The sequence below is a fragment of the Sander lucioperca genome, chromosome 21 (assembly GCF_008315115.2).
Source record: "Sander lucioperca isolate FBNREF2018 chromosome 21, SLUC_FBN_1.2, whole genome shotgun sequence".
Classification (NCBI taxonomy): Eukaryota; Metazoa; Chordata; class Actinopteri; order Perciformes; family Percidae; genus Sander; species Sander lucioperca.
Genome location: NC_050193.1, coordinates 12010370 through 12027870, shown reverse-complemented (window position 1 = coordinate 12027870; position 17501 = coordinate 12010370). Strand labels below are relative to the sequence as shown.

The 17501-nt window shown below is 40.9% G+C and overlaps 3 protein-coding genes across 3 annotated transcripts; all 3 read left to right on the top strand.

Annotated features, from left to right (window-relative positions):
* The first annotated feature begins 1382 nt into the window (after positions 1-1382).
* Positions 1383-3132, top strand: LOC116059553 (myeloid-associated differentiation marker homolog). Its single transcript, XM_031312722.2, has 2 exons — positions 1383-1707; positions 2104-3132. Exons 1-2 carry the CDS (start codon positions 1441-1443, stop codon positions 2695-2697), a joined length of 861 nt encoding a protein of 286 aa, XP_031168582.1. The 5' UTR covers positions 1383-1440; the 3' UTR covers positions 2698-3132.
* Positions 3133-9668: 6536 nt separating this feature from the next.
* LOC116059580 (myeloid-associated differentiation marker homolog) lies at positions 9669-10973 on the top strand. The gene is made up of 2 exons (XM_031312757.2): positions 9669-9946; positions 10374-10973. The coding sequence occupies exons 1-2, from the start codon at positions 9680-9682 to the stop codon at positions 10971-10973; spliced, it is 867 nt and encodes a 288-aa protein (XP_031168617.1). The 5' UTR covers positions 9669-9679.
* Positions 10974-12074: 1101 nt separating this feature from the next.
* Positions 12075-14400, top strand: LOC116059749 (myeloid-associated differentiation marker-like). The gene has a single exon (XM_035997125.1). The coding sequence runs from the start codon at positions 12606-12608 to the stop codon at positions 13461-13463; it is 858 nt and encodes a 285-aa protein (XP_035853018.1). The 5' UTR covers positions 12075-12605; the 3' UTR covers positions 13464-14400.
* Positions 14401-17501: the final 3101 nt, after the last annotated feature.

Genomic DNA, 17501 nt, shown 5'->3' with positions numbered 1-17501 from the left:
AACCATATTCATTCATGACTGGCATACATGTAAGCAAACAATAATGTATCAGAAATTACAAACTTAAGCTTTTCTATAGTGTAAGCTATTTCAACACTTTAAGTGCTGCAATGCCGGCGGACTTAACTGACGTGTGCCGTAAGCATCAGCTGTTTAATGCACAAACAATATCAAGATGTTTACTTATTTTGCTATTTGTCGTTTAGTTTATTGCTTAAAAATATATTTTCTTGAATCCAGGTACTTCATTAATCACACGGCTCCTATACTTTCAATATTTTTGTCAACAGGTAAATGTAAATCAATCATGTGGGACTTGTATGTCCCACATGATGTATGGTATGCAACACACCTGGCCACATTAGCCTTCCTGTACAAATGCAGTCCCATTACAGGTGACTGCCACCCAGTGTAAAAAAAACATATTACATCAAAATAAACACAAAGGCAAACAAATGGATAAACGGCTCCTATACTTTCGTCAGCATGTAAATGTAAATCGATCATGTGGGACTTGTTGAATTTGCATGTCTTCCATTGTTTACCTTGGCACAGATCAATTATTCTGTCTGAGATAAGAGGCTGATTCAGAACTCTCTTTATTGGATTTATTTCATTTAGAAGTTAAATAGCTTGATCAAAGTGTGTGTGTGTGTGTGTGTGTGTGTGTGTGTGTGTGTGTGTGTGTGTGTGTGTGTGTGTGTGTGTGTGTGTGTGTGTGTGTGTGTGTTAGCAGTTAGCAGTGTGTAACAGTTCGCAAGAAAGTGGTTTAAATTTGAAACAGTTATTTATAGCCCTTTTGTAAATCAGTTCATGTCTTAAAAAGCAACATTTTGAATCTACATCTTTGATCTTGTGTCCTTTGCAGTATCTCACACCTACACTTCATATCCAAAGAAAGACCAATATATCTCCTAATCTCTAATATCTCCTAATATCCTTCCATCCTATACTGTATATCTCACATTTTTCTGTAGCACTACGGCCCAGTTCCTCTTAAGCCTACTGTAACACATTTACAGATTTGAACCATTGATGGGTGGGGAAGCCGCTAAGTGAGCAAACATGAATGTGAATGTGAGGCTGTCATAAGGTGGAGTCAATGTTAAACTATCTAAATTACACCATTTTATTGCCTATGAACACAACTGATAAGAAAATAGAAGTGAACAACAGATACTTCCCCGCTACACAAACATTCCATATAACTTGAAGCCATTTCAAGGTGTTCAACGGCGGTGACAAGGGAGAAAAGGTTTCACATTCACCTTACTTTCTGTGTCCGTCATTCAGGCAGCACTAACAGAACAAGGGGCGAGGACTGACAATAACCAAAGAGCTATTCAAAGAAAAACATTAAATCAACAAGGATAGAGGAGACAAGCTGGTGAAAATCCACTGTAAACCGACCACAGGACCATACATCATCATACAATCACCATGGTTACGCTGGACTTCAGGACACTAACGGTGCCGGTGGGCATTGTGCGGATACTGGAGGTGATCTTCACCTGTATCTCCTTCAGCCTGGTGGCATCAGTGGGACACAGCACTAACTCCTTCTGGACTTGGTGCATGTTCACCTGGTGCTTCTGCTTCTGCGTCACCTTCCTCATCATCTTTCTGGAATTCACCAGCCTCAGCGTTAAGTTGCCCATCTCCTGGGATGACTTCACTACTGCTTTTGCCATGTTGGCTACTTTAATGGTGTGTGCCATTTTTTTTAACTATCTTGCTATTTGTCTTTGTCTGCAGATATGTTCAGGATAAACCAAAAGAGTTGTTCATAGGGCGGTTTGCTAGTCTCAAGATTTCATTAGGCTCATGTTGTATTTCGCACCCTTACATTCAATGCAATAACAGAGTAGGAGAAGCCCTGTTTAAACACTTCAACAGCATCTTTCTATATAGCCACAACTCCTTAAAACAGATAATGATAATCACATGTTTGACTGACTTTGACATTATGCTAAAAAATTGATACAATATGGTTCTCAATTATACTCATATACAGTATAATCACACAGAGTCAAATAAACATCTAGAGAGTATCCTAAAGAACGAATCATTCCACACCTTATTTTTTACCTTTCTCTCATACAGGTGCTGGCAACATCCATCATCTATCCCATCTTCTTCACATGCTCTAGCTGCGGCAAACAGATTGGAGCCACTGTCATTTCCTGTCTGACCTTCATCCTGTACGCCGTTGAAGTCGGGCTGACCCGGGCTAAACCTGGTGAGATCAGTGGATTTCTTTCTACGGTCCCGGGCCTCCTTAAGGTTCTGGAGGCCTTTGTGGCCTGCATCATCTTCATCTGCTTGGACTACAACCAATTCTCCAAGTATCCAGGGCTCCAGTGGTGTGTTGCTGTCTACTGCATTTGCTTCATTTTTGCAGTCCTTGTCATCATTTTTACCATCTGCCGCCTTCTGTCTCTTTTTCCCGCACCATTTGACAAAGTCCTGACAGGCTGTAACGTGTTGGCCGTGTTGATGTACATCACAGCTGTGGTGGTCTGGCCGTTTTACAGCTTCCAGAATAATAGCAGCAGGCCAAGCTACTGCTCAAAGGTGGTTTTATGTCCCTGGGATAATTTAGTGGTCATCTCTTTCATGACTTGTTTCAACCTTGCTGCTTACATTGTGGATACTGTTTATTCTTTTAGGCTGGTGTTCTTCATCAGCAGAACGTAGGTTGTAAATAGGCCTCATGTTTCAGCTGTTGGAGATCCACTACTACTCAAAGATTGAACATGAGCAGGAAAATGGTATGTAAAGCATCTCTTGTACAACTTTTGTGAAACATATTTCATTTCACTGTTGTTTTCATGATAACCCCAACACACTGTTGTGGAATTGGTCTGAATGACTTTTATCTGTCATGATGATGCATTCTCTGAGGACGTTTTTTTTATGTCAGTAATTCCAATCTCTTCCTTTTCCCTTTGCTTTCCTCCATGATTTTTATTTGATCATCTTAATCATGTTATTTTTATACAGCATAGTTAAAACCATGTCGGTCTCAGTTGCAAACTCATTTAGTGCATTCTCTTGCCGATCGCACTGTGTGAAATATGAATAAAATGTCATGAAAGTGGGGAGTTAATTGTGCATGCTTACATCACCATGGGTGTAGCTATTATTTGGTTGTTTCAGCACCTCAGTAACAAAATACAATCATGACTGAATGAAACTCATACAATTAGTAATCTGCTTAATGGTTATATACTCTGTTCAATGGTTAACAGTTATAGTGGGAACTCATGTCCTTCTCAAATGATGTTTGCAAAGGTGTGTCAATGTGTGCATACCCTGAAACACACAGCAGCTATTGGTTTCATTCTCACAATTCCACTCCTACTTTGCTGCTACATTTAATGATAAAAGGAAAAAATAGAGAGTAGAAGCGGTTCACATATTTTTATGTTTAGCCTTTTTTCCAACAATATAACAAAAGTAAGTGAGTAATTGGTCGGGATTAAAACCCAATTTGCTTATCTTTATGATATCTTGGGAGATTAGTTGTATAACCTTTGACCAGTCGAGGGCATTGCTGCTCTCTACAAAGTCAAAATGGAGACAAAGGAGGAGGCAGATTTTAATGATCTTGTAAACACAAAATAAGACAGAGAGAGAGAGAGAGAAAATGATGCTTCTGTTGTGATATACTGGATGTGTTTTACCTCTTTGGTTCAACGTACAAAAAGGAGTTGTCGTAGTACATACATTTTGCTGTTGGATGCGGGAAATGTAAACACTGATGTAATGACTCACAACCAGGGCCTGAAATTAACACCCGACCAACCACAAAATGCGGGTGAATTTTGCAATTGGCAGGTAACACTGTCAATCTACCTGCCACATTGGCAGGTAGCCAATGAGAATTGAGTGATTCAGACGCGTAACGATCAATAAGCAGGGTAAGCGGTTGCATACGGGCCCGGACCAATCAGGGGGCTGCATCACTGGAAGACATTGATTGACAGCCGGGGCCCCCTATCGCATTTTCATTACTCGCGACAATCCCAGCAGTCCCACGTGCAGTAGCGGGAGTGAGAACAGGTCAAATTCATTTCCTTGTTTCTGTTATGAAGATGTTGTGACTCAAACATCTCACATTTACCAACAAAACGTACAGGGAAAGACCGTGCAAAACATTTCAGACCGTCCTGCCAACCTGTATATATAGGGATAGACCCTTGATGGGATGCGAGGCACATGCATGGTCAGGATATATACTTCATACAGCATTTTGACCCTGGAGGAGACAAACCCAATGACCAACAGCTATATGTCTTCAAGGACAGGCACACCCAAAACCAGAGATTTTTGTAGCTCTCTTCTCTCTGGCTTTTCAGTGAACTTTCTTCTGGAAACCAGACAAATAATCTTTTTACAGCATCGCCATCGTAAGCTTCTCTCCTCTTCTGTTCTCCACACAAACCTGATGGCCGCTCTGCCTCTTTCCACTTTGTCATTTGTTTCTTTGTGTGTTAAATCTTTTATTATTCTAGTTTCTTTTCACATACATGTTGGATAAATACATAATGTTCTTCTGAGTATATATGTAAATAACAGGACCATCAATCAAAGCAGGAGAGCAGAGGTAATAGTGCCAGATCACCACAGGATGCTGATTAAAAAAAAAGTGCTTGTTGGAACTTTTAACTTTCCAACCTTTACTCTTAAGCCATAGTTAGTTTTTTTTACAGAAATATTAAGATGTGTGTATGTGTATGTGTATGTGTGTGGAGAGGGAGGGTATTTAGACACTTGAGTGTATCAGTACAAGATCAATTAAATGTAAAATCATAACTGTTGCATAACTGCCTTTACTGATAAGCTTCAAAAGCTTCAAGGCAGCCTCCCATGAGCTTTGATTAAAGCTGCATACTTCAGTGAGAACACTGACTATGTGCTAAGAAAAAAAAACTGAAAAACACCTGGTTATTCAAAGTCAATATAGTTTTTCTTTTGTCTTGTTTGTAGATTTAGATTTAGCTTTTACTCATGTATTTTGTGAGGATTTATTTGTCATTTAATGAGCATTGTTGGAGGTGCCTGAGGCCTAAGATCGTCATTGCCAACGACTACTTAGCCACATAGATAAAGCTGCTCTAATGGTAAAAGATACTGGGGATTTTACACAATCAGTGCATAACCTACAAGTGTTTTTAAATCATAAGAAAATATGCATCATCTGAGAGAAAAGTTAAGGAAGGGAAGAGGTGTAGGAACCGCTATCTCATTGTGAAGAAACCTCAGAGTGAGTCTCTGTTGACCTGGCCCTCCCATATTGATAAGCTTGCAAAGATGAGGTAAAAGTTGGCATAACTTTTAGTTACATAATGTAGTTTCATTTTGTAGGAGCACCTCCACCTGATCGAAACTGTAATGCCACAAAATCACATATTTCAAGTCAGGGGCGGTTCTACATTGAATTACACCCAGGGCGAGACCCCCTTTCGAGCGCCTCCCTCAGTTCAGTTTTATCAAGAGGCAAAGTGTTTTAAGGGGAGTTGTGCTTACCGCAGGTTCTACCCTCACTCCCTCATCTCTGTCTCTCTCCTCCTGAGTCTCCTCCTCACTCTGCATGCCACTGTCGCTGACACCACCACCACTATCATCAGCCACGGGAGCTGATGAAGGTCCTGCTACTGCCGAAAACATGTCTTTTCACTTTTTTCTTTTATTTGGGTAAACAAAGTTACTTGGGTAACTTTGTTTGATTTTCACGTTTAGACCATTGCCATAAAAGAGAGGTTTAGACTCGTCTTGCTCCGTCTCTGTGTACTTCCGAGTTCTCCTGTCACCGTGTGTTTATCTTCGCGCGGACTAGTCCATTTCATTGTATAAAGTAGGAGGTGTAAGCAGGGCGCGTGCAGCTGCAAGGGGGGAGCTGATTTGCCAATTCCCCACACAGTGAAATGGTAGATAATAGAAAACTGCTTCGCGGAGCAGAGGATTTTTTTTTTTTTTCAAGTGCTCGTTGTGCCCCCCCATGACTCATGATAAAATGTCGCCCCGGGCGGCTGCCTGGGTCGCCCATGCCAAAAACCGCCCCTGTTTCAAGTTCAGATCTCAGTGCCTGGTCACATGCCACAAAAAAGGTCACATGCCAGTCAACACGTTCTCACACTCATCTCCTAAAATATGGACGCTTGGTCAGGTGCCTTTGTCGTTCTTATTGACGCTAAAAGTCTCCTTTAGCGCTTTAAGTAAACGCGCTTGGTCGGGACTATTGCCGTCCCTTTAGCGCTATAGAGGGTTTTCACGACGCGTCATCAGACCCGAAGTCACCATATTGGAGGTAGTCCGAATCACAAAAAGCACAGGCACTGAAGTAGATCCCGAACGGCGTCAAGGAAAATGGTTAATTATTGCCGTGTTTTAGGTTGTACCAATAGGTCAGACCGAGAAAAACATTTGGAATATTATCGACTTCCAAAAGTTATTAAAAACCAGGGAGAGGAATGCCAGAACTTATCAAAGGAAAGGAGGCACTTGTGGTTGGCAAAGCTCAACCAGGATCTATGAGGGAAAACTCTGTCTTGTTCGGTCTTTGAAATGAAAAAAAAAAAATTATCGAGAGTCACTTGGCTACACCTTGAGTATCGCAATATCATACAGTTAAGGTTAGGTTGATTAAAGATGTTATTGCATTACTTACTTTGGCCTTCACAACACAACGGTCGTTAATGACTTGGTACTGCGTCTCCCTCACCCATCTACACACCATCTGGTTATAAGCCTCCAAACTTTTGTAGGATTTAAGGTATTCCGCTGTGTATGGGCTCGGCGAGAAAACCAGGTAGTTGACTATATCGGGACATGCAACTGAAGGAAGAATCACCGGGTCGCCATGGATCCAAGAAGAGGGAGCCAACTTGTAGGGATCTGCACCGCCAGTAAACTGTAATTTCTCAAAATATCGTGCCTTTTTTTGTGGTCCAAGTCCTTCCATGCCTTTGCATCTTGGATGCGTTTTGATGAGCTTTTCTATTGTTTAGACATAAAGTATTAAAGCATCCAAAGTGCACAATACTCCATTACTCCATTCAGTTGTTTACACCGAGTGCCTCCAATATGGCCGCACATCCAGGTTACCGCCCAGAACGTGACGTCGGTGAAAACCCTCTATAAATAAACGCGCTTGGTCGGGACTATTGCCACCCCTTTTGACGCAGTTATGTTAAGGAAAAGGTCATGGGTGGGCTTACTGTTCCGTGACACGCGGGAACTACGGGACGGTTGGGTTTAGGAAAGGGTCGTGGGTGGGCGTACGGTTCCGTTAGACACGGGAAGAACCGGACGTTTGGGTTTAGGAAAGGGTCGTGGGTGGGCGTACGGTTCTGTGACACGCGGGAGGAAAGAAAAAAGCGACTATAGCAAGCGTGACAAGCGGGACGCAAACCCCGCTCTCCTGGGTGAAAGCCCTGTGTTTGACCCATGTACCACCCCAACCAACCTCCTTACACAGAAATTCACCCTTACATACTACTCGCTAAATCCTATCTAACTGCTGCTCTCCCCGGTGCGTTACACAAACACGCTGAAAGACGCCTTTTTCGTCGCATCAGACGCTGACAGCCACTGACAGCCACTGTCCAAACGTCCTTATTTTATGAGTTCGGAATGAGAACGGGTTGCAACAGTGCTACGGTATAGTAGTATATATAGTCCATATAATCCTTCCATAGTATTGTTATCACAATGGAAGCAACTTATCCCTTATCGGCTGCAGTGCCATACCTATAGAAAGTCTTTATTATCAGAATGATCAATACATTTCTTAAATAAAGTGTTTGCTATTATTCTAGTTTTAATAAACATGTATACCTATGGGCTAGCTGTATAAGCTGTGTTTGTTCATAAAAGCAACACACTGCACATACTGCACAAGATGACATACAGAAAGAGTGAGTATTGTACTGAAACAGGAGAAACACCTAACGTCTCCCCAACACCCAAATCTCTGGCGGTTGTGACTATGGCATTGGAAAAGTAGTTTAACTTTTGTTTGGGTGCTCAGTGTTTGTGGGCTGGGGATTGGGAGGGAGTCCCTGTTAGTTAACAATTGCACCCTGCCCTAATCTAAAGAAAATCTGTCCAAACTGAGATTATCTTTATATACAAATATCACATCCACTCCCCATTTTAAGTGCTGGCATGAACGTTAAGCACATCATAGCTGAGTCATCTCAACACTTAAAGACATTTGTCTTTTGTCTTTTTCCCAGGAGTCATGTACCAAAAGTTTTTCCTAAATGGAGAAAGCATTAAACAGCCATATTCATTCATGACTGACATACATGTAAGAAAACAATAATGTATCAGAAATTACAAACTGTTTAAAAGGTATGTAATTCTCTTTTAGAACACTTAAGCTTTTCTATAGTGTAAGCTATTTCAACACTGTAAGTAACTCTAGGTGCTGCAATGCCGGTGGACTTAACTGACGTGTGCCATAAGCATCAGCTGTTTAATGCACAAGATAAGGTAAGATGTTTACTTATTTTGCTATTTGTCGTTTCGTTTATTGCTTAAAAATATATTTTCTTGAATCCAGGTACATCATTAATCACACAGTTTGGTAGTTTAACCATGTTTAGTTACCGCTACCTGCAGACACCATGATCACGGTCTAAACACGGTATGCTTTCCCTGGTATGCACACATTAGCCTTCCTGTACAAATGCAGTCCCAGGTGACTGCCACCCAGTGTAAAAAAAAACATATTACATCAAAATAAACACAAAGGCAAAGAAATGGATAAACGGCTCCTATACTTTCAATATTTTCGTCAGCATGTAAATGTAAATCGATCATGTGGGACTTGTTGAATTTGCATGTCTTCCATTGTTTACCTTGGCACAGATCAATTATTCTGTCTGAGATAAGAGGCTGATTCAGAACTCTCTTTATTGGATTTATTTCATTTAGAAGTTAAATAGCTTGATCAAAGTGTGTGTGTGTGTGTGTGTGTGTGTGTGTGTGTGTGTGTGTGTGTGTGTGTGTGTGTGTGTGTATGTCTGTGTGTGTGTGTGTGTGTGTGTGTGTGTGTGTGTGTGTGTGTGTGTTTGTTAGCAGTTAGCAGAGTGTAACAGTTCTCAAGAAAGTGTTTAAATTTGAAACAGTTATTTATAGCCCTTTTGTAAATCAGTCCATGTCTTAAAAAGCAACATTTTGAATCTACATCTTTGATCTTGTGTCCTTTGCAGTATTTCACACCTACACTTCATATCCAAAGAAAGACCAATATATCTCCTAATCTCTAATATCTCCTAATATCCTTCCATCCTATACTGTATATCTCACATTTTTCTGTAGCACTACGGCCCAGTTCCTCTTAAGCCTACTGTAACACATTTACAGATTTGAACCATTGATGGGTGGGAAAGCCGCTAAGTGAGCAAACATGAATGTGAATGTGAGGCTGTCATAAAGTAAAGTTCATGTTAAAATATCTAAATTACAACATTTTATTGCCTACGAACACAACTGATAAGTAAATGAAAGTGAACAACAGATACTTCCCCGCTACAGAAACATTCCATATAACTTGAAGCCATTTCAAGGTGTTCAAGGGTCAGCATTCAGTCAGCACTAACAGAACGAAGGGTAAGGACTGACAATAACCAAAGAGCTATTCAAAGAAAATCATCATACAATCACCATGGTTACGCTGGACTTCAAGACACTAACAGTGCCGGTGGGCATTGTGCGCATACTGGAGGTGATCTTCACCTGTATCTCCTTCAGCCTGGTGGCATCAGTGGGACACAGCACTAACTCCTTCTGGACTTGGTGCATGTCCACCTGGTGCTTCTGCTTCTGCATTACCTTCCTCATCATTGTTCTGGAATTCACCAGCCTCAGGGCTGAGTTGCCCATCTCCTGGGATGACTTCACTACTGCTTTTGCCATGTTGGCTACTTTAATGGTGTGTGCCATTTTTTTTTACTATCTTGCTATTTGTCTTTGTCTGCAGATATGTTCAGGATAAACCAAAAGAGTTGTTCATAGGGCGGTTTGCTAGTCTCAAGATTTCTGTTTAAACACTTCTGAGATAGTGTTTAAACACTTCTGCTGTTTAAACACTTCAACAGCATTTAAACACTTCAACAGCATCTTTCTATATAGCCACAACTCCCTAAAACAGATAATGATAATCACATGTTTGATTGACTTTGACATTAGGCTATTGTAGATATGCATGTGTACTATTCCCTGATGCTAAAAGATTGATACAATATGGTTCTCAATTATACTCATATACAGTATAATCACACAGAGTCAAATAAACATCTAGAGAGTATCCTAAAGAACGAATCATTCCACACCTTATTTTTTACCTTTCTCTCATACAGATGCTGGCAACATCCATCATCTATCCCATCTTCTTCACTAACTTTTTCTTAAGCCGCGGCAAAGAGATTGGAGCCACTGTCATTTCCTGTCTGACCTTCATCCTGTACGCCGTTGAAGTCGGGCTGACCCGGGCTAAACCTGGTGAGATCAGTGGATTTCTGACTACGGTCCCGGGCCTCCTTAAGGTTCTGGAGGCCTTTGTGGCCTGCATCATCTTCATCTGCTTGGACGACAACCCGTATTATCCAATTTATCCAGGGCTCCAGTGGTGTGTTGCTGTCTATGGCATTTGCTTCATTTTTGCAGTCCTTGTCATCATTTTTACCATCTGCCGCCTTCTGTCTCTTTTTCCCGCACCATTTAACAAATTCCTGACAGGCTGTAACGTGTTGGCCGTGTTGCTGTACATCACAGCTGTGGTGGTCTGGCCAGTGTACAGCTTCAAGAATAATAGCAGCAGGCCGAGCAACTGCTCGGTGGGTGTATGTCCCTGGGATAAATTGGTGGTCATCTCTTTCATGACTTGTTTCAACCTTGCTGTTTACATTGTGGATACTGTTTATTCTTTTAGGCCGGTGTTCTGCATCAGCAGAACGTAGGTTGTAAACTAGGCCTGAGCAGGAAAATGGCATGTAAAGCATCTCTTGTACAACTTTTGTGAAACACATTTTATTTCACTGTTGTTTTCATAATAACCCCAACACACTGTTGTGGAATTGATCTGAATGACTTTTATCTGTCATGATGATGCATTCTCTGAGGAAAATTTTTTAACGTCAGTAATCCCAATCTCTTCCTTTTCCCTTTGCTTTCCTCCATGATTTTTATTTGATCATCTTAATCATGTTATTTTTATACAGCATAGTTAAAACCATGTCGGTCTCAGTTGCAAACTCATTTAGTGCATTCTCTTGTCGATCACACTTTGTGAAATATGAATAAAATGTCATGAAAGTGGGGAGTTAATTGTGCATGCTTACATCACCATGGGTGTAGCTGTTATTTGGTTGTTTCAGCACCTCAGTAACAAAATACAATCATGACTGAATGAAACTCATACAATTAGTAATCTGCTTAATGGTTATATACTATGTTCAATGGTTAACAGGTATAGTGGGAACTCACGTCCTTCTCAAATGATGTTTGCAAAGGTGTGTCAATGTGTGCATACCCTGAAACACACAGCAGCTATTGGTTTCATTCTCACAATTCCACTCCTACTTTGCTGCTACATTTAATGATAAAAGGAAAAAATAGAGAGTAGAAGCGGTTCACATATTTGTATGTTTAGCCTTTTTTCCAACAATATAACAAAAGCAAGTGAGTAATTGGTCAGAACTACAACCCAACTGGCTTATCTTTATGATATCTTGGGAGATTAGTTGTATAACCTTTGACCAGTCGAGGGCATTGCTGCTCTCTACAAAGTCAAAATGGAGACAAAGGAGGAGGCAGATTTTAATGATCTTGAAAACACAAAATAAGACAGAGAGAGAGAGAGAGAGAAATGATCAAGGAAACAAAAGAAGATGGTAGAATAAAATCTATTTTAGAATTGAAGTGCTTCTGTTGTCATATACTCTATGAGTTTTTCCTCTTTGGTTCAATGTACAAAAAGAGAGTTGTCATAGTACATAAATTTTTCTTTTGAATGCGGGAAATGTAAACACTGATGTAATGACACACAACAGTAAAGTAAATACACTAAATCATCATGCTATAGTTTCAGATTAAAAAATAAAAGGCACTTGTATGTGTGTATAATCATTATCCATAAAAATCCCTCCTTCAAACTCTCCCGAACAATAAATCAAGTGATCTCAAGGACAGGATAAGGGCAGTTTTCCGTAGGATGTGACCTACAGTACGACCCCTCCCATTGTGTTTGAGATTATCTTCTAAACAAGGCTTGCACTGAGGTTCAGAGTCCGGTGTGTGTGGCGTGAGATGAAGATGACAACACCCAACCAGTATCCAATCCATGGAGTGAGACAGGGGCCATAAACTGTACAGATAAGCCCTGAATGCTCTATTTGAATATACACCATCACACTTTGAGTTTCAGTTTCAAAGAACACACCTGCTCGGGGCTCTTGGCTATACATGGATTTCTTCAACAGGATCTGGTTTGGAAAACAAGGCCTAGCAGCACTGAGGGATGCACTGAGTAGAATCAACTGACTTTGAAAACAACATTATTTTGAGGTCAAACACACTCATCCTATCCAGCCATGGTTGGTGTCGACTTGCGGGCACTCACCCAGCCTGTGGGTATTATGCGAATAATGGCGACCATCCTCACCTGTATGTGTTTTAGCCTGGTGGCAACAGTGGGACACGTAACATCTCCCTACTGGGCGTGGTGCATGTTTACCTGGTGCTTCTGCTGCTTCTTCACCCTTCTCATTCTCATCCTGGAGTTCACAACCGTCAATGCCAAATTACCTTTCCCCTGGGATGATTTCACCACTGCCTTTGCAATGCTGGCGAGCCTCATGTGCCTTGCCGTCTCCATCATCTACCCCACCTTTTTCACCTGTAAGACCTGCCATCGCCAAATCGGTGCCTCTGTGGTGTCCTGGTTCTGTTTCGGGGTGTACGCAGGTGAGGTGGCTTTAACTCGCCTTCGTCCGAGTGGGCAGATGAGCGGCTTCCTCTCCACATTGCCCGGCATTATGAAGATGCTGGAGACGTTCCTCGCCTGTCTCATCTTCACATCCCTGGAAGAAAGCCAATTTAAATCTACGACTCCAGGACTGCAATGGTGCGTGGCCGTGTACTCGTTGTGCTTCATCTTCGCCATCGTCATAATCCTGCTCACTATTACACAACTGACCTCTTTTTTTCCATTTTCTTTTGACAAGCTTGTGATTGTCTACAACATTTTGGCAGCAGTGATGTATTTGACAGCTATGGTGATCTGGCCACTGTATAGTTTCCACAACAATAAGAGACCCAGTGGCTGTGGCCACCTCTGTCCCTGGGATAAACTGGTGGTGGTCACCTTCATGACAATCTTCAACGTTATTGTTTACACCCTGGACACTGCCTACTCTATACGCCTTGTGTTCTGTGTCAGTAACCAGTGAAGCTGCTGCTCATTAACTTATTAACTACCATGAACTGAGAACACATTGTGCAGGGTTTGAAATAAGTTGTGTTAGACACAATGCAAATGCTGAATGCAATGTATCTTATTCTAATGCTGTTCATTAAGTGTTGACAGAGATGAGTGATTACAATAATGAAATGTTGGGGAAAAAAGGAGTACAGTTAGTTAATGATTAAAACTATAGTAACACTGTCATAAAAATAAATAAAAAAGTAAATAGCCTGGTAGAACTTTGGATCCTGATACACAAAGAGTGATCAAACAGTGCAGTTAATAATACTGAGCTTACTTTACTATATTACATATACATCATATGGTCAAATTATGCCGCATGTGAATCTTTGTTTTCACTTTCATGCTTGTCATCTTGTCATTTGTAGGTGCAGCAAGTTGCTGATCAAAGGAAAAGGTTGACATTTTGGGTAATATACTTATTTTATTTCTTGCAGAGTGAACCGTGGACAGATAGAGGATTGATACCACTCTCAGACAGAGGAGTGGTATTGGTCTTCTCCTCTCAACCTCAGCAAGAAAGCAAATAAGAAAAATGTCAAACTATTCCTTTAATCCTTGTGGCATGAACAAATCTGCGTAAGAGTAATTGCCTATAGATAACAACAGATCAATGTAAACTGAATGCAGGACACTGACAATCAGTCAATGACAGATGAGATGGAAAGAGAAGGAACAAGAGAGAGAAACACAAGGATGGTAGAATTGATGAGAGACAGTGAGACATTTCTAGACTTTGGAAGGATGTGTGGGAAAAGTGAAAAAGAAAATCCTTTAATCAACTGGCAGCTGCAGCTGCTAAAGGCAGCTGCAGTGTATGGAGTTGGACTTGTTGCAAGGTGTTATTTTTCTTTTTTTTCTTATGTAGCTTCTTTTCTTCTTTAGGGATGTGGCAGGAAGGGCCAGAAAGCTAGGAAAAGTATGACGTCAATTCATTCTTCTCTTTTTTTAACCAATTGGAAACTTAAAAGGACATCACCTAAATCTCACTTGTAATCCTGTAGCTATTGTGCTACCTGGCAGACCAATCTGTGTGAGTGAACTTGAGTCAAATGGAGCAATTGAAGCGTGGAAATTTTGCTTTTTTTCTCATGTCAGTCTGTCAGAAAGACAGAGCATGTTTAAGTTAATCGTCTGTATCTGTCAGACACAGAGTCTGCTTTGATTTGGTTGGCACAAAGTGCAAGAACTTCTTGGTAGCATTTTACTGTAAGTCCCCCTATTTAGCATTTATAAGCCGTATATAAACATAAAAAAAAAGATTATAACACACAATAATGTAGTTGTACACAATTATAAGGACAAGTGTTTTTTTAATGTACAGTATTTGTCAGCAACAATAATTTCTCCCTTGAAAACATATTTTACTATATAGTCATTATCTGTTTATATACCCCCCTCCACGTGAGACGTTATAGTCATTGACAAATACATTAATAACAACAAACACTTATATCTGCTTACAACATTGTAGGATGTTATAAACCAGGGGTCTCAAACTCGCGGCCCGGGGGATAATTGAGGCCCATGGGATGATAATTTGTGGCCCCCCCCTACTTGACATCAAAGTTTAGTTTCTGTTGTTCTGAAACGCACCTTTTTGCTGAGTCGTTGCGTGTGCCGCGCTAGCCACGCTTTTATTTTATTTTTTCACTTACAGGCAACCATAGCTAGTCTCGTGACAGCTTCCTGTGGCATTTGTTGTCAACGGTTGTCAAGCTAGCCAACCGTGAAGTACCTGGGGAAGGATCAACGTTAGTCACTTGGTTGAAACGTGTTCCTGGGTGACGGAAAATATATGCCTTCACCCAGTTCCAGTCATGTCTCTCTCAAAACGTGCCGTGAAGAGAAAGGTTGGTGACGAGCACAGGCAATTTCAGTGAAAGTGGGAGACTTTTTTCTATCGAGCACAGGGGCACCTCTGTATGTCTCATATGCACAGAGAAAGTTGTGGTGTACAAGGAATATAACATCAGACATCATTACTCAACTAGACATGCTGAGGAGTATACAAAATACCAGGGAGATGAGAGAAAGAACCGGGTCGCCAATCTTAAAAAATGTCTATTGAGGCAACAAGATTTATTTAAGAAAGCAAACAAAGAATACTTTTGTTGAATACTTGATGCGGCCCAGCCTGACCCACACTCTACCTCGAGCGGCCCCCCCAGGTAAATTGAGTTTGAGACCCCTGTTATAAACCATGTATTTTATGTTTATTTATATGCTAATTTAGTGGGGCTTAAAGTAAAGTTTTTCCGTATATTTTTTTATATTTGAATCCAAACCAAGTTCAATGTATTTAAATAAACTCTATATATAGTTTTACCTGTAACTTGTTCTGATTGTCAAAATTCACATTGTTTTACATTTCTCCCACTGGGACAATAAGTAAAACATTTTCCTCAGTTCATTTATACCAATTTTCTAATTATAGTTAATTTACATGGCTGATTTTATGTAAAGAAGAAACCTGAATAAATTACTTAACTTATAGCAACAAACATAATACATTGCTTTAGATCATCGATTTGATAATTTTTAACAAGGGGAGACAACTCTTTTAATCCTGTACCCACAATCTTCAGTCAGACAAAGGATAAAGTCAGGCCGACTAGACTTACATGTTCACCTAAACAAGCCCTCTGCACTCTCTCTGCTAATAGGGGATGGAGAGGGGGGGGGTCATTTGCTAACAAGGGGGATGGCATCCCACCTCCAGTCGCCTACTGCCTCAGGTTTCTGTTAGCAAAAACATTTCATCCTCATGCTCTGAAAATAATTTGGATGCCCTTTGGGACAATCACTGACAAGATGCATCACCCCTGATGTTCTAGCAAAATTAGGCTTGTGGTGCAGTAATGTTCTTTTGTTGTTAAAATTACCTTGACCTTCAATTATAGCACCCTATCAAGATAATATAAAAGAGATTGCAAAAGCAGCTGAAAGTGAGCATTATCATTCATTATGCATTAAATGGAGAGTGTGGTAATAAGGTCTTCACAGTTTTCCAAATGATTACTTACTGAGCATGCAAGCTGAAACCCACCTGTAAACAGGAGCTATGCTTTTTCTCTACATATTTTTAATTATGCTGGAATCACTGTATACTACATGTATACTGCATGTAATGTGTATGTGGGCAATTCACAGTTTATTGACACATGGCCCTGAAATCTGAGAGGTGTTTCAACATTCTTGTCTAGCCACATGCTGTGATCCACTGAGATAACCATAGATGTAAGCGTGACAGCGTGTGTCACTGAGACTCACACCTACTCTGTTCCTTCTCTTTGGTCATTATCTTGTATTAAACTTCCCCTCTCATTAGTGACCTTTGATTCAACTGTGCAGTAATCAGAGGAGGACACAATGAAAAGTAATCACCACTAATTAGTTGGCACTACTTCAAGAGTGTCACTGGAAAAAATCCGTACATCTGAAAAATGTGTGGGCTGTGTGTGTGTGTGTGTGTGTGTGTGTGTGTGTGTGTGTGTGTGTGTGTGTGTGTGTGTGTGTGTATGTGTGTGTGTGTGTGTGTGTGTGTGTGTGTGTGTGTGTGCATGTTTGTGCATGCGTGCGTGCGTGCGTGCATGCGTGCGTGCGTGCGTGCGTGCGTGTGTGTGTGTGTGTGTGTGTGTGTGTGTGTGTGTGTGTGTGTGTGTGTGTGTGTGTGAATCTACCTGCATGATTGCACTGTACACTGTGTACAGAACACAACAAGTCCTCCTTACAATGTGAAGATAAAGGTTGGTTATTGCTACACTCTGATACGATCCACAGGAGCATTTCAAAAATTAGTGCCCCTAGCGGTGGCAGGAAATAAGACCCACAGGAGCGTTTTCAGTCCTCATATCTAAACCACAAAAACTACTCAGTTAAATTTAGAAAAAGATTTTGGTTTGGGTTAAAATCAGTACATTTGTGATGTTACTTCACTTCCGGTTACGCATGTGGCGCAGAATGTGACGTAGCTCTGTTTGTCATGTTTGTTCGGTTTGTT